Genomic DNA, 23,342 nt, shown 5'->3' on the forward strand with positions numbered 1-23,342 from the left:
CTTGGGCAATAGACATAGACTTTGGGGACTAACTCTAGGTAATTTATTTTCAAGTCCTGACTTTATAAATGATTTCACAGTGGATGGCAACAGGCCTCTTGCACCTTAAAGTCTTCATTTCTTCATTATGACAGTTTGGGTGTGATACAAGATGATCCAAAAGCTCTCATAATTTTAAGATCTTTTAATAAGCATCCTGGAAATCAACCTGCCTTCACAGCGCTCAGAGCTCTCAGAACTAATTGCCTATCCCATCTTCTCAAATTCTTTTCTGGCCAATAGAAAATTGGCAAGTCATTGTAATAGTCCTTGTTTTATAATCATGTACCATGGTGACACGAAGTTTCATGGTCAACTGGATTTATAGACATTTGTGTTCCAAGTTCCCAAATGAGGAATTTGGAATTTGAGCAAACTAGATAAATTTATTAAGGATAGTCACTTAGACAGGGAAGTGGTTGTTTTTTACTCAAGTCTGGGCAGACTGACAAACTGTCTGAGTTTGCAGCTACAGAGAGGTTGTCCCCAGTGCAGGATCTTCATTGCTAAACCCAGTATAGTTCCAGGCAAACCAGGATTGTCACTGTGGTTTCTGACTATGATTACTGAAGCTTTGGTGGTTATATTTATAGTTTCTCGAAAACTACTTGGGTTGTGTCACAATTGCTGGAAAGATCGCTAACTTGGGAATCAGTGAGAGTCAAAGGGTCTGAGATTCAGTCTGCTTTTGATGAACTGAATGGATTCTTTCATAAAGGACAGCAGAGTTATAACTCAAATTTTTTTTTTTTAAATATCTGTAAGGGGGAGAAACACTAGTGTACAAAGGAGCCATCATTCAAAAGTTCTCATATTCCCTGATGCTCCAGCCATCTCTTTAAGCCCTAAGACTTACCAGGCCCAGGGGACACTGAAGAGGCAGTTTCATTGCTCAGGGCAGGAGGTTGGCTGGGAGGTCGTGTACAGAGGAGTCTTCAGAGTTTCTCCTTAGGGGACACTTCACCTGTCCTCTTCTCACTAGAGCTGCCCTGAGGAGGTAAGTTGGGACTTCAGCCCTTCCCTCACAGAGGTCTGTAGGAACCTCATTCATAGCTTCAAAATCCTGAAGTGATTATAATACATAAATCTGAAGAAAAGTTTGTTTGTGATCTAATTTTAGAGATTTTCTCTGTACTCCTCTTCTGCCCTACACCAACAATCCTCAACAATATCCCCTGATGCCTGAAATCACAAAGCTTTTGTTTGGTGTGAGTGCCTCAGTGTTATTAACTCACACTCCAGTATTCTCACTGGGAAGTGGATACATGGGCAACATAAAAGGAGAGAGCCTTTGTTTGGGAAACTGGAAGAGTAAGGCAGTGTGGAAAGAGGGCCTGGGAACCTTGGCTCCAGACGTCCCTCTTCATCCGCTCTTTCTTGCCATTTATTCAGTACGTATCTTGCACAACAGTGCTGAATATCAATTTTATGTGTTTTACTCTGCATTTTTTCTATACTACAGCTGTAAACGTAAGGTGTAATTATGTAAACTAAATCTATAGCTGGTGTGTGCTAAAGCTGAGATTAAAAGTTCACTGTTTTAGATGTTAGCAGAGTTATTTAACTTTTCTAAATTTATGTTACACTTCAAAACTGGGTCATAATACATTCTGCCTAAGATAGTTTATCTATTTAATCAATATTTACTGGTTAGAATTAGAACTGGTAATCTGAATGCTTATCCAGGATCTATGCCCAGCGACTTGGATAAACATTGAGACAACTATAGGATCTTATAATTCTTTGGGGAACAAAGATACTAATCAAATGACCAAACAGATACATAATAATTCACTATAATTCTAAAGTGTGAGAAAAGTCATGAAGAAAAGTATGTGTGAGGATACATAATAGGGACATACAATGATATGTAGAGAAGTAATGAATGGTTAGAATAATAGGAAGGTAACAAGTCCTCAGGTAGTTCATATACTGCCTCATGCCTAGGTACGACTGTTTGATTTCTTACTCTAATCCTTATTTTAAGAGTGAAGGGAAGCCACTGAGAGGTTTTTCATAGAAGTGTAACATCATTTTGTTTACATTATCAACAGATAATTTGGCTTCTTTGTAAAAGATGAATTAGAGAGGACCATGACACTGAGCTGGATGATCAGCAAGAAAGGGCCTGTAGACACTCTGATTAAAAATGCTGAGGGATAGATCAGTGCAATAGACTGGATGCTGGATTAGCTGGAAGTGAGAGAGACAGGAGTGCCAGTGTTAAGTATATTTTGGAAAGGTAGTAATAGATTAATTAGATTTGGAAATGGGAGAGGGTGAAAAATTCTTCCTAGGTTTTTCTGGCTTTAGTGCATGGATAAATGCTGATGGACTTTTATATGAGGAAAGTATTGCAGAGGACCAAGTATGGTGATTAACAAAAGTTCAAATTGGCATATGTTTATGTTGTGCTGATGAGCCATTACAGTTGATACACCAGTAGGGAGTTGGATGCTGGACTCTATAGCTAGAGGAGACATCTGAGCTAGAGACATGAATTTGGGATAATTGACGTACAGAGAAGAGGTAAGAAGGACATTATGAGTAGAAAATAATTGTGAACATAGTGTGAAAGAGAGCAGAGAAGTGAATGATTACTGGAAGAATATCTGGGGGCAATAAAGTGATTTTTGTTGTTGTTGTTATTTATTTTCTTTGACTGTATATCCTGAAACTGATCCTCAATAAGAAAGAAGCGGGTTTTGGATGGAACATATTCTAAACCTCTGATTCTCAAACTTGACTTTTCATTGGAATTTCCTGGGTAGGTGTTTGTTTGTTTTTTTTTTTTTTCAATGTATTGATTCTTGAATCCAACTGCTACTGCTAGAGATTTGGATTAAATTGGTATTACTGGGGTCCAGACAAAGGAGTTTTTTAAAAGCTCCTTGGGTGAATCTAGCATACACACAGTTTGGGAATCCTTAATCTAAACAGAGGAAAACACGTAAATATGCAAGATAGAAAAACCCAGAGCGATCAGGAGTGGAGAAGCATGAGAGTCTGGATCCTTGATGAATAAGAGAGGAGCTCACGCAACAAAGATAGGATGGGGAGCTGGAGTGAGATCGTCCAGCGGAGGCAGGAGAAAAGACACAGCTCAGCGTACGGATGAAAATGTTATCCCTGCATACATGGAGATTCATGAGTAAGTGGAGAACACTAAGATGCCTAGGGAGGGCATATTGTACTTCACTTCTTGCAGAAGGTAGTGGCTAGAACTGGTAAAGAGAAAGAGCTAAATCATTTTCTGCTACTGGAGAAAGATTTTAATATTTCTGCAAAGAGTACAGAAACAGGAAGAATAAGATATAGTGTTCAAAACAGACTCACAGGATTTTTGTGGGGAAGGAATTGGAGCCCATGACCCAACTGTAGAAATGATCAGATGGCAGAAGGCCTGAGATGTGAGCAATGATCCATAGCTTGCTTCCTCCTAATTTTTTGCGATCTTTGGTGTGCAATCTAAGTAGCCTTGTCCCTTCCATCCTGGATAGTGATCATGCTTTCCATTGTTTGACCTCACTTTACTCTGATTGTGTTTCTCCAAAAGATACTCAGGGACCCCATGGGAAGTTTTGAAACTAACATCTCGAGAGTGACCAGCTTCACCCTATCAGGCTTCCCAGAGATGGAGGGACTGGAGCATTGGTTAGCGGCCCTCCTCTTGCTGCTGTATGCTGTCTCCATCCTGGGGAACAGCCTCATTCTCTTCATCATAAAGGAGGAGCAAAGCTTGCACCAGCCAATGTACTACTTCCTATCTCTGCTGTCTGTCAATGACCTGGGTGTGTCTTTTTCTACCTTGCCCACTATACTGGCTACCTTGTGCTTTCACGCACCAGAGACTGCCTTTGATGCCTGCCTGATTCAGATGTTCTTCATCCACTTTTTCTCCTGGACAGAGTCTGGAATCTTGCTGGCCATGAGTTTCGACCGCTTTGTGGCCATCTGTAACCCCTTGCATTATTCTACAGTGCTCACTGATACCCGTGTGGCTCACATGGGCATATCTATCATCATCCGCAGCTTCTGCATGGTCTTCCCACTGCCTTTCCTTCTGAAGAGGTTGCCTTTCTGTAAAGGCAACATACTGACCCACTCCTACTGCTTGCACCCAGACCTGATCCGCCTGCCCTGTGGAGATACCACCATCAACAGCACGTATGGCTTGTTCATTGTCATCTCTGCCTTCGGGGTAGACTCAGTGCTCATTCTCCTTTCCTATGTGCTAATATTACACTCTGTGCTGGCCATCGCCTCCCGGGAAGAGAGACTTAAGACACTCAACACATGCGTGTCACACATCTGTGCTGTGCTCATTTTCTACGTGCCCATGGTTAGTGTGTCCATGGTTCATCGATTTGGGAAGCATGCCCCTGAGTATGTGCACAAGTTCATGTCCCTAATATATCTCTTTGTGCCTCCAATGCTCAATCCAATTATCTATTCCATTAAGACTAAGGAGATTCGTAAGAGGCTACATAAAATACTGAAATCTAAGCACTGATCAGAGAGAGACCTTCTAAAAACCCAAATACCCTAAGAGTTTGTTGTTATTGCTGATGTTTGGTTTTACAGGCTAGTCAGTTGAACTGTGTCATCTCTTTCTATACATGGGCCTCTGGTTGGGTACCTGTTATTAGCCATAGGGCATAGCCTGGCTATAATTCATAACTTAAAATATCAAGATACTTTGTAATTAACCAAATTATAGGTTGCCAAAATGACTTCTCTCATACTCAGTAAGGAAGAGGGTCTTAAACTAGACACTTCTATTTATCCAAGTATGCTAATATCAACTAAATTTGCAAGTAAATCTCAAAAACACAAAGCCTAATCATTCATATGAAACATTATAACTGGGGGTTATGTTACTCAAGATCATAAGTATCATCCAATGCTTTTTATAAGAATAATGGTTTTGAGCATCTTTTAGCTTTAAAAATTAAAGATACACAATAACTATGACCAATTTTACACTTCTGAAATAAGTAAGAGTATTCATGAGACTGATAAAATGGAACATGTATAATTGTCACAGTGATACTGCAATATAAACCATGTAAGACCAGAAATTCCAAAGTTTAAAAGCAGGAGAAAAGTTCTGTGGAAAAAATAATCATATCTTGCCATCTGTTGGGCATTGCTGAGGGAAGGATCAACTCTCTTCTAGGGAGCCAGTTAGCGCTTTGAATGGAAGGGAAATAGATACTAGTGATTGATGGTAGGGTGAATCTACTTCAACAGCATAAATAGTTGCGCTCATCATCTGCTGCAATATGGATTTTCATGGCCTATACTCATCACCCAAGCTCAGAGACATCTGTACATGCTAGAGCAACAGGGGGATTTCCTGGTGGTTCAGAGATAAAGAATCTACATGCCAAGGGCTGCCAATGCAGGAGATGCAAATTTGTTCCCTGGGTCAGGAAGTTCCCCTGGAGAAGGAAATGGTAAACTACTCCAGTATTCTTGCCTAGGAAATCCCATGGACAGAGGAGCATGGCGGGCTACAGTCCATGGGATTGCAGAGTTGGATACGACTTAGCAACTAAACAACAGCAAGAGCAGAGGAGAGGTAGCAGAAGAATATTAGGAAATTCAAAGCATAATTCCTGGAGAGTAACAATCACGAAGGCAGAGGAATTCTGTGCAAATTTATGCAAAGCACGTACAAAGTCACAGCAGCTTGCAGACTCTTGGCAGAGGTAAGTAAATTAGTGTGAGGATTCCTTCACTGGGTGGTGGACAGACTACAGCATAGTTCAATCTTTATAGATGATTTGAGATGCAGATAGTAGTAAAAATGTTATACATTCACACACACACACATTGTGTGTGTGTGTGGGTTAAGTTGCTTTCAGTCAGTTCAGTTCAGTAGCTCAGTTGTGTCTGACTCTTTGTGAACCCATGAACTGCAGCATGCCAGGCCTCCCTGTCCATCACCAGCTCCTGGAGTCCACCCAAACCCATGTCCATCGATTCGGTGATGTCATCCAGCCATCTCATCCTCTGTTGTCCCCTTCTCCCCCTGCCCTCAATCTTTCCCAGCATCAGGGTCTTTTCCAACGAGTCAGCTCTTCACATCAGTTGGCCAAAGTATTGGAGTTTCAGCTTCAACATCAGTCCTTCCAGTGAACATCCAGGACTGATCTCCTTTAGGATGGACTGGTTGGATCTCCATGTTCAACTCTTTGCACCCCCGTGGACTGTAGTCCACCAGGCTCCCTTGTTCATGGGATTCTCAAGGCAAAAGTACTGAAGCAGTTGTCATTTCCTCCTCCAGGGGATCTTCCCAACCCAGGGATCAAACCAGTGTCTCTTATACCTCCTGCATTGGCAACTTCTTTACCTCTAGCGCCACCTGGTGCTAGTATATATATGTATATATATATTTAAATAAGCATTATTTTCCATGTTTTTTTCTCATAGGGTCATGAAATACTTTTTCTAAAATAAAACCAGAGAGGATGAGTGACATGATAATACCTTAAAACATAGAAGCAATATAGAATTTGATCTCTCCCAAACACCTCCTGGCTGTCAAATCAAACAGACATTAGAAAACAACAAAACAGAGTAAAATCCGAGTTAATATCTTCAACAATGTTAGGTGTCAGGGAAATCTCAAGTATCCTCAAATAAGAGCGGTATAGCCAAACCACAAGATGAGAAAACATGTGGTGAGGGTTAGTGCAGTGAAGGTGACTAACAAACCCTACTCCAATATGGAATGAAACCCCTGTAAAATCACAAACACTCCACAAGGCTAGGACAACACTGAAACCTTGGCGGATGGCTTTGACACTGACTAGTAAAACTGGGGATAGTCCTGCCAGGGTCCAAGTACTTGTGCCCGTGACAGGATCAAGCAATACTGCAGTGCATGCTATGTTGCTCTAGTCATGTCTGACTCTGCGACCCCATGCACTCTAGCCCACCAGGCTTCTCTGTGTGTGGGATTCTCCAGGCAAGAATACTGGAGTGGGTTGCCGTTTCCGCCTCCAGGAGATCTTCCTGACTCAGGGACTGAATCTGCATCTCATCATGTCTCCTGCACTGGCAGGCTGGTTCTTAACCACTTAGCACTACCTGGGAAGCCAAAATAAACCAAAACCTAACCAGCCAGAAAGTCACATTAACATGATTTCCCAGTTCCAGTGACCTTTCTCTGAAGTGCCTTATAAACAGTTTCCCTTCCCAAGGAGAACACCCCAAATTGGAGCCCAAACCCACTGGATGGGAATCAAAGCTCCCCAGATTGGATAAGGTCAAAAAAGGCCCCAGTGGGACCTGATGCCATCCTCTTCTGGAGAAAAGTTTATTTGAGTGTTTAATTTACAAAGGAGAGTAGTATCTATTAGAGAGCCAATCAACTTGTTCCCTTCCCGCTGTGAAAGTTACTGGAGCTCCTGTAGCACAGTGGTCTACAGCATTTAATAATCTCAGAAATGTTCAGTAAATAAGTCTTTCCAAGATGATTATTAGCATGAAGGGAATCACATACCCACAGAACGATCATTGAGTAAGGACAAAGAAGGTTGTGATAACAGGTGGAAAGGCTATAAAGAAAGCATATAAAAGAAAGTGCTGCTACAGCTACACAAACCTTCAAAGCTGAGTTCCCCTGGGAAAGAAGGTCTGTTGAATTCTGGGGCTGGAACAGAGGGAGGGAGTCAAATGTCTTCTGGAAACAGACTTAGCTTGGAGTCATAGAAATGGCCTCAAAGGGAAATGCTACTCTGAGCTGTTCACATAACAAAAGGAAGTCTTAGAGACATGAAGCTGGAAAAGCTACCGTGTGCTCCCCTCTCAATCCAGAGAATCCTTTTCCCAGTCATCCTGGAGAATCATCCTTCTTTGTATGGATATAAGCTAACGCTATACACAGTTCAGTTCAGTTGCTAAGTTGTGTGCGACTCTTTGCTACCCCATGGACTGTAGCACGCCAGGCTTCCCTGTCCATTACCAACTCCTGGAGCTTGTTCAAACTCGTGTCCATCAAGTTGGTGATGCCATCCAACCATCTCATCCTCTGTCATCCCTTTCTCTTCCCACATTCCATCTTTCTCAGCATCAGGGTCTTTTCCAATGAGTCAGCTCTTCACATCAGGTGGACAAAGTACTGGAGTTTCAGCTTCAGCCTCAGTCCTTCCAAAGAACATTCTAGACTGATTTCCTTTAGGACTGACTGGTTTGATTTCCTTGCAGTCCAAGGAACTCTCCAACACCACAGTTCAAAAGCATCAATTCTGCAGCACTCAGCTTTCTTTATATTCCAACTCTCATATCCATACAGGACTACTGGAAAAACCATAGCTTTGACTATACAGACCTTTTTGGAAACTCCATACACAGTTCTGAGCAAAACGAAAGGAAAAACAAAACAAAGACAAAGATTAACCCATGGCCCTGAGATTCCCATGCTTACAATGGAGATCATCTTTCTTTAAAGAAAAATATTTAAATCCTAATTTTTAAAAAACATTCAGAAAACTAATATCGTGGCAAATGATCCCATCATTTCATGGCAAATAGATGGGGAGACAATGGAAACAGTGACAGATTTTATTTTCTTGGACTCCAAAAATACTGCTGATGGTGACTGCAGCCATGAAATTAAAAAATGCTTGCTCTTTGGAAGAAAAGCTATGATAAACCTAGACAGCATATTAAAAAGCAGAAACATTACTTTGCCAACAAAGGTCTGTATAGTTAAAGCTATGGTTTTTTCAGTAGTCATGTATGGATATGAGATTTGGACCATAAAGAAGGCTGAGTGCTGAAGAATTGAAGCTTTTGAACTGTGGTGTTGGAAAAGACTCTTGGGAGTCCCTTGGACTGCAAGGAGATCCAATCAGTAAATCCTAAAGGAAATCAGGCCTGAATATTCATTGGAAGGACTGATGCTGATGCTGAAGCTGAAGCTCCAATACTTCGGACACCTGATGGGAAGAATTGTCTCATTGGAAAAGACCCTGATGCTGGGAAAGATTGAAGGCAGGAGGAGCAGGGGCCGACAGAGGATGAGATGGTTGGATGGTATCACCACCTCGATGGACATGAGTTTGAGCAAGTTCTGGGGATGGCGAAGGATAGGGAAGCTTAGCATACTTCAGTCCGTGGGGTTGCAAAGAGTTGGGCATGACGAGTGACTGAACAGCAACAACATCCTAATACTTTATATCTATTAATTCACCTGACTATTGGAAACTGCACTGACTTCAGTATTTTTTGTTTCTTTTTAAAAAACACTTCGTAATCTCAACTACAAAACTGAACAGTCAGAGAACAAGGCACGAGAATCGGAAGCGTGCATACTATGTAACTGTGAACGTTTCTCATCTTTTGTGGGGTGGCTCGCTTATTCATTGAACACACCCACATGGAATGACATCTCTGGGTCTCGCTCTGGGCTAAGCAAGGGGGATGTGGAGCTGGATTGTGTTTGATAACACAAAATACTTGAGACACTGTGAGGTGTGTCCTTGCCTGCGTTGCATCAGTGGCATACTAATGGGCTAAGCTCTGAACAAATAAGGGATCAGTGCATAAAATGTAGATAGAAATTTCTTTCTGTGTTACAGAAGCACTCAATTTCCAGTCTTGGTTGGATAAGAACCACTGGGACACGTGCATATACACTCTCACATAACCTGTTTGTAGTGACTATAGATTATAGAGACAACTGTTTAGGAGGCATAAAATTAAAAGTTTTGTTTTCTTAATAGAGAAAAAATCCATAATATATATCTGTATGTATTTATGTAGTATGTGTACGTGTTTATGTTTTACTGCTGTATAATAAATATTGACCAATTCCCTGAATAGCAGACTTGTGAGTAAAGGCTTTTTCTCTGAGATAAATTGTATTTGTTTAAATTGTTAAAAGAAGTGTTCAGCTCAGTTCAGTCACTCAGTCGTGTCTGACTCTTTGTGACCCCATGGACTGTAGCACACCAGGCTTCCCTGTCCATCACCAACTCTCAGAGCTTGCTCAAACTCAAGTCCATCAAGTCATGATGCCATCCAACTATCTCATCCTCTGTTGTTCCCTTCTCCTTCAATCTTTCCCAGCATCAGGGTCTTTTCCAAGGAGTCAGTTCTTTGCATCAGGTGGCCAAAGTATTGGAGCTTCAGCTTCAGCATCAGTCCTTCCAATGAATATTCAGGACTGATTTCCTTTAGGATTGACTGGTTTGATCTCCTTGCAGTCTAAGGGACTCTCAAGAGTTTGCTCCAATACCACAGTTAAAAAGCATCAATTCTTCAGGGCTCAGCTTTCTTCATAGTCCAACTCTCATATCCATACATGACTACTGGAAAAATCGTGGCTTTGACTAGATGGACATTTGTTGGCAAAGCAATGTCTCTGCTTTTTACTATGCTGTCTAGGCTGGTCACAGCTTTCCTTCCAAGGAGCAAACGCCTTTTAATTTCATGGCTGCAGTCACCGTCTGCAGTGATTTTGGAGCCCCCGCAAAATGAAGCCTGCCACTGTTTCCATTATATCCCCATCTATTTGCCATGAAGTGATGGGACTGGATGCCATGATCTTAGTTTCCTGAATGTTAAGTTTTATAACAACTTTTTCACTCTCCTCTTTCATTTTCATCATGAGGCTCTGAGTTCTTCTTCGCTTCCTGCCATAAGGGTGGTGTCATCTGCATATCTGAGGTTACTGATATTTCTCCTGGCAATCTTGATTCCAGCTTGTGCTTTATCCTGCCCTGCATGATGTACTCTGCATATAAGTTAAATAAGCAAGGTGACAATGTACAAACTTGATGTACTCTTTCCCGATTTGGAACCAGTCTGTTGTTCCATGTCCAGTTCTAACTGTTGCTTCCTGACCTGCATACAGATTTCTCAAGAGGCAGGTCAGGTGGTCTGACATTCCCATCTCTTTACTATCTAAATAAATTATAAATCCTGAACGTGTTTATAATATTTTTATGTAAACTAAACGTTAAAAGGGTTCTTTAAGAAATTATAATGAAAACCTGTTAGAATGAGTTTAAAAATAACCGATTGTCCAGTTTATACCTAAGTTGTGTCATAAAAATCTTTTTCCACTAATAAACAAAATCTGTTTTTTTGTACAATACTTGTAAAAATATTCTTGCAGTGATTGAGTTTCCAAACATTGAATGCTATTTCCTACTAAGTTCAGTTCAGTTCAGTCGCTCAGCCGTGTCCAACTCTTTGCGACCCCACGAATCGCAGCACGCCAGGCCTCCCTGTCCATCACCATCTCCCAGAGTTCACTCAGACTCACATCCATCGAGTCCGTGATGCCATCCAGCCATCTCATTCTCTGTCGTCCCCTTCTCCTCCTGCCCCCAATCCCTCCCAGCATCAGAGTCTTTTCCAATGAGTCAACTCTTCGCGTGAGTTGGCCAAAGTACTGGAGCTTCAGCTTTAGCATCATTCCTTCCAGTAATCTCTATACCTACCTGAGTAATTGACATGAGCAATATTTCCAATCTACTGTCTATAACCAAGTCATATAAATGCTTGAAGATAATTGTTTAACAGGAATGTCTTTGAGTTTCAAGTTTGTTTATTTGTCTCGTCTATATTTAGTCAAATTTTGTTTATAAAATTGCTGACTCTCAAATTTTTATGTTAATATATACAATAGATTTTGTTTTCACACAATTTCATATCAAATACATAAAAAGTCACTTAGCACTCTAGCAATTCTAATCTGTTTAATATTTACAAAATAATTTAACTCAGAGACATTGGACAGGTTTGATTGTAAAGACTAATAATTAAACTTGACTCTAATCCATTGCTGCCTAGAATCTGTCTTTCATGTAAACACACAGACTGTCACCCTGGAAGTTTGCCTCTCCCAATTAATAATATGGGATATTTGCCTTAGTCACATACATAGCCTTGGCACAGTTTGCATGAACACTGACCACATTTCCACCAGTAACACTTCTCCTTCACACTGCAACCATTCAAACATGGTGAAGCTTTGTAAGAGGGTATTTAAAAAGGGATATGTAGTTAGTAAATACATCCCAGGAGACTTTCACATCACCCATCCCTCTCTCTCTGGGTAGGTTTCTCACACAAACCGTTATGAGTAAATCATGTAATCCCTGAGCCCTCAAAACTAACACCATGCTCACCACATTGTAGGTTTCAATAATTATTGTAGATTGGATGAATAAATGAATGAGCTATTATGTTTGGTATGAGCAAAAAGGCAAAACTTGTAAGAAATATAGCTTGCCACCAGAATTACTTTCATTTCCCTCCAAATCACCACATTTTATTAGACTTGGCATTGAGCAGAGGACAGTGATTAAATATCTCTGCTAGGAGGAATAGAAGCTGAGAATCACTTTAGGGAGAAAGTCTCCTGATCAACGTGACTGACAGTAAACGCTGAAAGATCAAACTTTTTAATAAACACTTTTTTTTTTTTGGGCATTTCTATCAGTTGAGATTTGTTTGTCATCTAAATTTTTAATAGAGCCTGCTACACATCAGTGATTTGGGTGATTGATACATGACTCCAGAAATTTATAGAAAGTTTTGGCTGGCAGTCATACTTTCCACTTGAAGATGTTGGAGGCTTTTAAGATTCAGTGAATTATGAAATGTTTAGATAATTCACTTGATTCATGAATTATTTATGTTCAAAACAAACATATTAATTAAATTAATAATTTAATGGATAATTTGCTTCTATTTTATTATCTATATTTGATAAGCATGTTTTCCATGGGAAATAGAAGAGAAAAAGGAAAATATTTTATATTATAAATATGAACACAAACCACATATACCCAATTCTAGTATGAGAAATCCATGGACTCAAACCTTATTTTCTGACATTCATATAGAGTTACTACCTGTTTAGCACTCCTCCACTTTTCCTGCAGAGGGCAATCCCTTGGCAGTGACTTCTGACTAACTGCTTGAGGTCAGGGAGATGATAATTCACAAAATAATTGCAGACTCTATAAGCTGTTTGCTGTTTCTATGAAACAGGAAAGGTTTTAGGAGCACATAGTTGACTCAGCTGTCTGGAGGACATCTGAATACCTGTGTTTAAGTGGACAACCACCTCCAAGTAGATCCTTCCTTACTGAAAAATTAAACATAACAATAATGAATCCTGAGCCCACATTGCATCAGCATAATCAGAAAATATATTCAGTGTATATTAGATAGTCTCCTGTTGGGGAAATGTCCTTGTAGAGACTTCTATTACTAGGAAGACAGACCCTCTGAACCCTTAATCCTGTTTATTTATAAAACAGCTTCTGGGAGGAGAGTATGTCTCATCTAACTGAAGTGTAATTGTGCTACACAGCAGTCTCTTTCTAGCAGAGCATGGCTGGAGACGGCATTGAAGAGATTAGACAGGACCTCTCTGCGGTACCCAGGAGGTGAGACTGATGGTGAGTCATGTCCAGGGCCCCATCCATGGCTCTTTTCACCACACTCTGCTTTCTGGAAGTTCTCCTGCTCCTAGGAGAAAAGGAGCATTCTCTTGTTCTTAGGTTCACAAAGAAATTAATTCCATACAGGCTCAAGCAATGTAGATTTTTTTATTTTTTCAGTTCTGTATGCAGTTCTAGTCAAGCTAACTTTCTACGAGACTATATGAAGCACAGAGATGAAGGATCTTATCCTGCTATAACTCTTGTTCTTGTCTCTTCTCTCTGTTTCTCTCTATGTAACCCCCTCAGCCCTGGCCCTGGAGGAAGAGATAAGTACCCATGACAAGGCAATACAAAAATATGACCTTTATTACTCAGAAAAATTTTTCACAAACTTCAAAATAGCACCTCACTCTTAGGTAAAAAGACGACCAGGACACCAAAAAAGTGTCTAACAGGCTTTTTAATGGTGAAGCGCTACTGGGCGGGGTTCCTGGACCCGAAGGAGGCAGATCGAGGCAGTCTGTGTTGGGGGTTGCTTTTATGTGTTTGTTGCGAGGGATGGTCAGGCTAGATGAATGGGGGTTTGGATAGGTCGTCAGGCTGAGGCGTGGCGGGCTGACAGGTCCTTCTATGTGGCTGGGGAGGGGCGGCTTTAGCTGGTGAAGTGTGCTGTCATTGGTCCCCGGGATCTGGGAGGCTCCTTCCCTTAGGGACTTCCCCCGCTGCCGGTGGGAGGGTGAGGAGGGGCGGCCCATCATGGCCCCTGGGGTCCGGCCTTACACTCACCAGTTTAGCTGCATCATATTCAGTATTTAATTTTCTCAGAGGCAGACCTAACAGGCCCCAATAAAAAGAGTATAAGAATTCATTTTCTCTTTTCTATTTGGCTGGAATCCAAGTATTTTCAATAGGAAAAAAATAGCTGAATTAAAAGAAAATCTTGTTTAAAAAAAAAGAGATGAAAGGGAATTTCTACATAAGGACAAATAGCAGGGCTTATTGTGGATCTTCTCAGGATGGAAGCTGAGGTTGTGGTCATATGCTATTCGTATGGTGACACCATCCTCATAAGAGGAGATGAAGCCTAAAAATTCATTTTTCCTTATTCCCTGCAAACAAGAGTCTAGCTGAGCTATTTAAAATTCTAAAAAATGATGCTGGTAAAGTGCTACACTCTATATGCCAGCAAATTTAGAAAACTCAGCAGTGGCCTCAGGACTGGAAAAGGTCAGTCTGCATTCCAGTCCCAAAGAAGGGCAATGTCAAAGAGTGTTCAAACTACCATACAATTATGCTCATTTCACATGCTAGCAAGGTAACAGTCAAAATCCTTCAAGCTATGCTTCAGCAGTACGTCAACCAAGAACTTCCAGATGTACAAGCTATAGTTAGAAAAGGCAGAGGAACTGGAGATCAAATTGCCAACATCCGTTGGATCATAGAAAAAGCAAGAGAATTCCAGAAAAAACATTTACTTCTGCTTCATTGACTAGCCTTTGATTGTGTGGATCACAACAAAATGTGGAACATTCTTAAAGAGATGGAAATACCAGACTACCTTACATGCCTTCTGAGAAACCTGTATGCAGGTCAAGAAGAAACAGAACAACGGACTGGTTTAAAATTGGGAAAGGTGTATATCAAGGCTGTATATTGTTACCATGCTTATTTAACTTATTTGCAGAGTACATCATGTGAAGTACCAGGCTGGATGAAACACAAGCTGGAATCAAGATTTCCAGGAGAAATACCAACAATCTCAGATATGCAGATGATACCGTTGTATGAGAGAAGTTCCAAAAATATTTTCTAGTGCATAAATTATAAAAACTCTATTCTGCCTATGCTAGAAATTTTGGAGCTAGAAATTCTAGAAGAAATAATTTCTGATATGTCATTATGTGGAAGAAATATATAATCTTTAAAAAATTGTGAATCAATGTGCTGTACAACTGAAACTTAAATAATAGGGTAAATCAAATATATTTCAATTAAAAAAATCCAAGAAGGTAAGAGAAATAAAAATTATACACAGTAAAATTTTCTAAAAAAAAGTTATGGCTTAGATATTAAACATTATTTTCCTTGTTGGGGGGGAATTGAATGGTAGACATATAAAAGAAGCAGAGAGGCGATTCAATTCACATGATAGTATACATGTTAGAATGTCATTCTCCCAAATCATCCCACCCTCTCCCTTATGTCTGACGCAGGATGCAGCATGCTTGGGGCTGGTGCATGGGGATGACCCAGAAAGATGTTATGGGGAGGGAGGTGGGAGGGCGGTTCATGTTTGGGAATGCATGTAAGAATTAAAGATTTTAAAATTTAAAAAATTAAAAAATAAAAATAAAAAAAATAAAAATAAAAAAAAAGAGTCTTCTCCAGCAACACAAAAAAAAAAAAAAAAAAGAAGCAGAGAGGAATCTGGGGTTTCTTTTTGAAGTCAGTCTTTATCGTTTTTCCTGAGTCATACACATACATCTTATGGCAAGTTCTGAAAATAAATCAAATCTCATTTTTTGAAGTTAAAACAACTCATGATTATTTGAAGAGAACAATGGTGATGAAAGTTGTAATGTTAATAGTGATGCCAATTAGAGAGGCAGTATTTGTATCAGTTCAGTTCACTTCAGTCATTCAGTCATGTCTGACTCTTTGTGACCCCATGAACCTCAGTACACCAGGCCTCCCTGTCCATCACCAACTCCTGGAGTCCACCCAAATCCATGTCCATTGAGTCAGTGATGCCATCAAACCATCTAATCCTCTGTCGTCCCCTTGTCCTCCTGCCCTCAATCTTTCCCAGCATCAGGGTCTTTTCAAATGAGTCAGCTCTCCGCATCAGGTGGCCAAAGTATTGGAGTTTCAGCTTCAGCATCAGACCTTCCAATGAACACCCAGGACTGATCTCCTTTAGAAAGGACTGGTTGGATCTCCTTGCAGTCCAAGGGACTCTCAAGAGTCTTCTCCAACACCACAGTTCAAAAACATCAATTCTTCGGTGCTCAGCTTTCTTTATAATCCAACTCTCACATCCATACATGACCACTGGAAAAACCATAGCCTTGACTAGACGGACCTTTGTTTGCAAAGCAATGTTTCTGCTTTTGAATATGCTGCCTAGGTTGGTCATAACTTTCCTTCCAAGGAGCAAGCCTCTTTTAATTTCATGGCTGCAATCACAATCCACAGTGCTTTTGGAGCCAAGAAATATAAAGTCAGCCACTGTTTCCCCATCTATTTGCCATGAAGTGATGGGACCGGATGCTATGGCCTTAGATTTCTGAATGTTGGGGTTTAAGCCAACTTTTTCACTCTCCTCTTTCACTTTCATCAAGAGGCTTTTTAGTTCTTCTTCACTTTCTGCCATAACAGTGGTGTCATCTGCATATCTGAAGTTATTGATATTTCTCCCGGCAATCTTGATTCCAGCTTGTGATTCCTCCAGCCAAGCATTTCTATTGATGTACTCTTCATATAAGTTTAATAAGCAGGGTGACAATATACAGCCTTGATGTACTCCTTTTCCTATTTGGAACCAGTCTGTTGTTCCATGTCCAGTTCTAACTGTTGTTTCCTGACCTGCATATAAGTTTCTCAAGAGGCAGGTCAGGTGGTCTGTATTCCCATCTCTTTCAGAATTTTCCACAGTTTATTGTGATCCACACAGTCAAAGGCTTTGGCATAGTCAATAAAGCAGAAGTAGATGTTTTTTTCTGTAACTCTGTTGCTTTTTCGATGATCCAGTGGATGTTGGCAATTTGATTTCTGGTTCCTCTGTCTTGTCTAAAACCAGCGTGAACATCTGGAAGTTCATAGGTCACTTAATGCTGAAGCCTGGTTTGGAGGATTTTGAGCATTATTTTACTAGTGTGTGAAATGAGTGCAATTGTGCGGTAGTTTGAGTATTCTTTGGCATTACCTTTCTTTAGGATTGGAATGAAAACTGACATTTTCCAGCCCTGTGGCCACTGATGAGTTTTCCAAATTTGCTGGCATACTGAGTGCAGCACTTTCACAGCACCATCTTTTAGAATTTGAAATAGCTCAACTGGAATTCCATCCCCTCCACTAGCTTTGTTCATAGTGATGCTTTCTGAGGCCCACTTGACTTCACATTCCAGGGTGTCTGGCTCTGGGTGAGTGGGAGTGATCACACTCTCGTGGTTATCTGGGTTGTGAAGATTCATTTTGTACAGTTCTTCTGTGTATTCTTGCCACCTCTTCTTAATATCTTCTGCTTCTGTTAGGTCCATACCATTTCTGTCCTTTATTGAGCCCATCTTTGCATGAAATATTCCCTTGGTATCTTTCCAGGAGCCAGTGTGAGGAACTCTGCCCATGGCAAAGGTCATGAGGAATGAGGCTTCGGCATATGCAAAGGCGTGATCAAGTCTCAGGAAACCCCCTGTTCCCGAGCATCTACCCTCAAAACCAGAGTCTACCTACTTTACTGTTTCATGCTCTCACGTACACCTCTGACTTTACGAGGGGCTGTTCCCCACCTGTTCTCTCAGAGAAGGAGTAAACGTGCAGCTCGAAATCAATAAAAATTCCTGGGCGTGACAAGAGTGTTTCAACTTACAAACTCCTCTGAAGGTTATCTAGCCTGCCTGTATAGGTTCGTCAGGCCACATGTGATTGTTTACAGCCTCCCAACCGTGAGAAGCATGAGATGTTCTAGACTTACTAAAGGCAAATTATTTTGGGAAGTTAGAAATCATTAGTATAGTGGGTTGGTTAGGAATTATATTGGTGAAGGGTTTTTCATTTGTTGTGCCAATAATTGCTGTTAATTCTCTGCCCTGGGTGTGACAAGGGTGTCTCAGGTCAAACCTTTCTGCTGACAGACTAGCTTGTGTGACAACCTCTCAACCATAAACAGCACAAAGAGTTTGGAGTATTTTGAAAGTCTTAATTAGCATAGGACTTTTCTCATTGTTGAGTCAGTGATTGCCACCAGGCCTCCATATCCTTAGGCACCTGGGGATATATTGATCAATGTATTTGGAATATAGAAAAGGAAAATAGCAGTTTTTGATGTTAGCAATACTAGACTTTTTGAGTTAATGAATTTTCTCTCTTGATATAGATCACTATACTTCGCTATAAATCAGTGTCCTTGCTATGTAAAAATGTAACTTTATCACTATCTTAAGACTAAATAGATCTTAAGGGGAACATTGGTGAAGGGTTTTCATTTGTTGGGCTGATGTTTGCTGCTAAATCTCCATATTCCCTGCCCTTTAACTAGCATATAGGAGAAATAAGTATTAACCTTTAAGATTGATCATGTTAACCTTAGGTTAAATAAATTCCTTTCTTGATTGTAACCCTTTACACCCTCACCCTATAGGAATGCAAATTTATCTGCTACCTTCAGAGGGTGGTGCCTGGTTTACGAACCTGGTTTAAGAATAAACACCCTTGGAAAAAATAAGTTTTTTGGTTATCAGAAAGAGAGGATCATAAAATGTCAGCAGGCCTCATGGCCAGAAGATGATGTAAAACCCCTAAGACCTTTTTTTTTAATACATTTATGTGAAGCACCTGATTTTGATAAAGGTCAGGACTGCTGACCCCCGTGTGACTCTGTATTCATCCCTATGTGTAACAAAAGGTATATAAGCAAACCTAAAAATAAAAAATTCGGATCAGTTTCTGGAAAGACTGATTCCCCCGTGTTGTTTCTTTCTTGCTCCCCATTTTTCTGGCTGAATTCCCATCTGGAATGTGGGTACTCACCAAGCCTGCTAATTTTGCCTGGGCTTCTAAGATCGGACCGGGGGGGCCTCAGTGCCTCCTCTTCTTCGGGAGAACGGAAAGACGCCTGTGGCCTATGTAGGTGGTGATTGGTAGTCCACGTAAACCAAGTTATTTAGCCTCTTTTTCTCCACTAATTTTTCCTACTACACTATCCGTTTCTAATCTTTGTCTATATCTTTAATTAAATACGTTTTTTCCTAGGACGCTGACTCCATCTCACCTTCGAAACTCCCTGGATCCACCGGGGCTGGACTCCGGCAGTATCTCTAGTTTTCTTGAAGAGATCTCCAGTCTTTCCCATTCTATTGTTTTCCTTTATTTCTTTGCATTGATTGCTGAGGAAGGCTTTCTTATCTCTCCTTGCTATTCTTTGGAACTTTGAGTTCAAATGGGTTACTTTCCTTTTCTCCTTTGCTTTTCACTTCTCTGTTTTTCACAGCTATTTTTGGCTGTGACGACAGTGCACGAGCGCTGCGGCTGCGATGAAGCATGAGCATAGCTGAGAGGAGCTACCCCACGTCCAAGGTAAGGAGCAGTGGATGCGCTTTGCTGGAGCAGCCATGAAGAGATACCTCACGTCCAAGGTAAGAGAAACCCAGGTAAGACGGTAGGTGCTGAGAAAGGGCATCAGAGGGCAGACAGACTGAAACCACAATTCCAGACAACTAGCCAATCTGAAAACATGGACTACAGCCTTGTCTAACTTAATGAAACTAAGCCATGCCATGTGGGGCCACCCATGACGGATGGGTCATGGTGGAGAGGTCTGACAGAATGTGGTCCACTGGAGAAGGGAATGGCAAGCCACTGCAGTATTCTTGCCTCGAGAACCCCATGAACAGTATGAAAAGGCAAACAGATAGGACATTGAGAGATGAACTCCCCAGGTCAGTAGGTGCCCAATATGCTACTGGAGATCAGTGGAGAAATAACTCCAGAAAGAATGAAAGGATGGAGCCAAAGCAAAAACAACACCCAGTTGTGAATGGGACTGGTGATAGAAGCAAGATCCGATGCTGTAAAGACCAATATTTCATAGGAACCTGGAATGTTAGGTCCATGAATCAAGGCAAATTGGAAGTGGTCAAACAGGAGATGGCAAAAGTGAATGTTGACATTCTAGGAATCAGTGAACTAAAATGGACTGGGATCGGTGAATTTAACTCAGATGACCATTATATCTACTACTGTGGGCAGGAATCCCTTAGAAGAAATGGAGTAGCCATCATAGTCAACAAAAGAGTCCAAAATGCAGTACTTGGATGCAGTCTCAAAAATGACAGAATGATCTCTGTTCATTTCCAAGGCAAACCATTCAATCTCACGGTAATCCAAGTCTATGCCCCCACCAGTAACGCTGAAGAAGCTGAAGTTGAACAGTTCTATGAAGACCTATAAGACCTTTTAGAACTAACACCCCCAAAAGATGTCCTTTTCATTACAGGGGACTGGAATGCAACAGTAGAAATTCAGGAAACACCTGGAGTAACAAACAAATTTGGCCTTGAAGTTCAGAATGAAGCAGGGCAAAGACTAACAGAGTTCTGCCAAGAGAATGCACTGGTCATAGCAAACACCCTCTTCCAACAACATAGGAGAAGACTCTACACATGGACATCACCAGATGGTCAACACCAAAATCAGATTGATTATATTCTTTGCAGCCGAAGATGGAGAAGCTCTATATAGTCAGCAAAAACAAGACGGGGAGCAGACTGTGGCTCAGATCATGAACTGCTTATTGCTAAATTCATACTTAAATTGAAGAAAGTGTGGAAAACCACTAGACCATTCAGGTATGACCTAAATCAAATCCCTTATGACTATACAGTAGTAGTTAGTAGTAGTTTGTTGCTCAGTCGTGTCTGACTCTTTGCAACCCCATGGACTGTAGCTTACCAGGCTCCTCCCTCCATGGGATTCTCCAGGCAAGAGTACTGGAGTGGGTTGCCATTTCCTTCTCCAGGGGATCTTCCCGACCCAGGGATCGAACCCGGGTCTCCTGCATTGCAGGCAAACACTTTAACCTCTGAGCCACTATACAGTGGAAGTGAGAAATAGATTTAAGGGACTAGATCTGATAGAGTGTCTGATGAACTATGGATGGAGGTTCATGACATTGTACAGGAGACAGGGAGCAAGACCATCCCCAAGAAAAAGAAATGCAAAAACAAACAAAAAAAGCAAAATGGCTCTCTGAGGAGGCCTTACAAATAGCTGTGAAAAGTAGTTGTATGGTTGAGTACAAATACTGTAGACAAACCAGTATTGAAGCTCATCTGGATCCCATATTATCTGTGTTACTCTGAACAATTTACTTAATTGTATATATGTCATAAGATTGTTACAAAGATTAAATGAATTTCAACAAAAACAATTTAGAACAGAACCTGGCACTTTTTAGGACTCAATGTATTAATTAGAATTATATTAGTAATATGTGTCATTATAGAAAATTATTTCTACCTTAGATCAATCCCCTTGGTACAGTTTTGTCTAATCATTCAGTTGCCTCTAATATTCATGTTTCTATGGACACCATTAATGTCTGCCGACTGCACTATTCATTTGTTTTGTGTTATAAGATTTGCTGCTTCATTCCTGATATTATACTTCCCCCGCAGTACACACATCTATTGTATTCTTGGTAGTGTTGATGGCACCATAGATGACAGTCTATGACTACAATAAGCATCAAATTTTAAAACCAAATGTCAAAGTCGCATTTTGATGTGGTGAAACATGCGAACGATCGCTCGACGGATCTCCTTTGTCTTGGCGCTATAAATGAGAGGGTTGAGCACAGGAGGCACGAAGAGGTAGATGTTGGACAAAAGGACATGTATGTAGTGTGGGACATGCTTCCCAAAGCGGTGCACTGTGGAGACTCCAATCATTGGTACATAAAATGCAAGTACAGCCAAGATATGTGAGACACATGTCTTGAGAGCTTTGAGGCGTTCCTCATGGGAGGCAATGGCCATGACTGAGTGCAGAATGAGCACATAGGAGAGGAAGATAAATAACAAGTCCATGCCAAACGTGGACATAAGAACAAAGAGTCCATAGATGCTGTTGATAGTGATGTCAGCACAGGCCAGCTTCATCATGTCTGGGTGAAGGCAGTAGGAGTGAGAAAGGACATTGGATCTGCAGATAGGAAGCCTCTTGAAAAGAAAGGGAAGAGGAAAGAGGATGATAAAGCTCCGAGCAGTCACAGCTAAACCCACTCCAGCGATGACTTCGTTAGTGAGCACAGTGGCATAGCGCAAGGGATCACAAATGGCCACATAGCGGTCAAAGCTCATGGCCAGCAGAATGCCTGACTCCATCATGGAGAAGGAATGGATGAGGAACATCTGGATTAGGCAGGCATCAAAATCAATGGTGCGGGCATTGAGGCAGAAGGTTCTGAGAACAGTAGGCAGTGTGGCCACGGACATGGCCACGTCGCTGAAAGACAGCATAGACAGGAAGTAGCACATGGGCTGATGCAGGCTGGGCTCCGCTCTCACAGCCTGCAGGATCACTGTGTTGCCCCCGAGAGCCACAGCATACATCACACAGAGGGGTCCTGCTAGCCAGAACTGAGAGCTCTCCAGGCCAGGGATACCAGTCAGAAGGAAAAAGGCAGGGTGAGTGATATTGAACAACCCCATGGCAGGAGGAAACCAGAGAGCTTTTCAGGGTTAGACCTTCTGATTTAGTGATTTCTGGAGGTGCACTTACTGGAAGGGAAGGAACCAGGGAGTAAAAGACAGAGCAGATGGTGTCTACACAGTTTAAACTGATGCATTCATGAAATCACTTGTTTTGAGAAAATACAGGCAAACTTCTTTTCTGCATACTTTATGATCATCAAGTCATAGGCTAAGCTACTGTTTCTCTCTGTTTTATGGAATAAGGAAGATATTGACAAATGTTTAAATGTATCAATTAGTTTGATGTCTTTAAATCAAACCTATATAGTTTTATCCACAATTTTCATGTGCTTTAAAAGAATCGTTGAATGAAATTATGTTAACCAGAATTCATAGATAGTTATTATAAAAGAACAGTGAGGGTTTGAGTTATCAGTAGCTTTTTGAAGTATTTACATTGTCCCTTGAAAATTTT

The 23,342-nt window shown here is 41.0% G+C and overlaps 1 protein-coding gene and 1 pseudogene across 1 annotated transcript; one reads left to right on the forward strand and one right to left on the reverse strand.

Moving 5' to 3' along the window:
* The first annotated feature begins 3,610 nt into the window (after positions 1–3,610).
* On the forward strand, positions 3,611–4,500 carry LOC101122215 (olfactory receptor 51I2-like; annotated as a pseudogene).
* A 17,440-nt stretch (positions 4,501–21,940) lies between these two features.
* Positions 21,941–22,885, reverse strand: LOC101103421 (olfactory receptor 51I2). Its single transcript, XM_004016234.4, has one exon. The coding sequence runs from the start codon at positions 22,883–22,885 to the stop codon at positions 21,941–21,943; it is 945 nt and encodes a 314-aa protein (XP_004016283.1).
* Between the last annotated feature and the right edge of the window lie 457 nt (positions 22,886–23,342).

The sequence above is a fragment of the Ovis aries genome, chromosome 15 (genome assembly GCF_016772045.2).
Source record: "Ovis aries strain OAR_USU_Benz2616 breed Rambouillet chromosome 15, ARS-UI_Ramb_v3.0, whole genome shotgun sequence".
Lineage (NCBI taxonomy): Eukaryota > Metazoa > Chordata > Mammalia > Artiodactyla > Bovidae > Ovis > Ovis aries.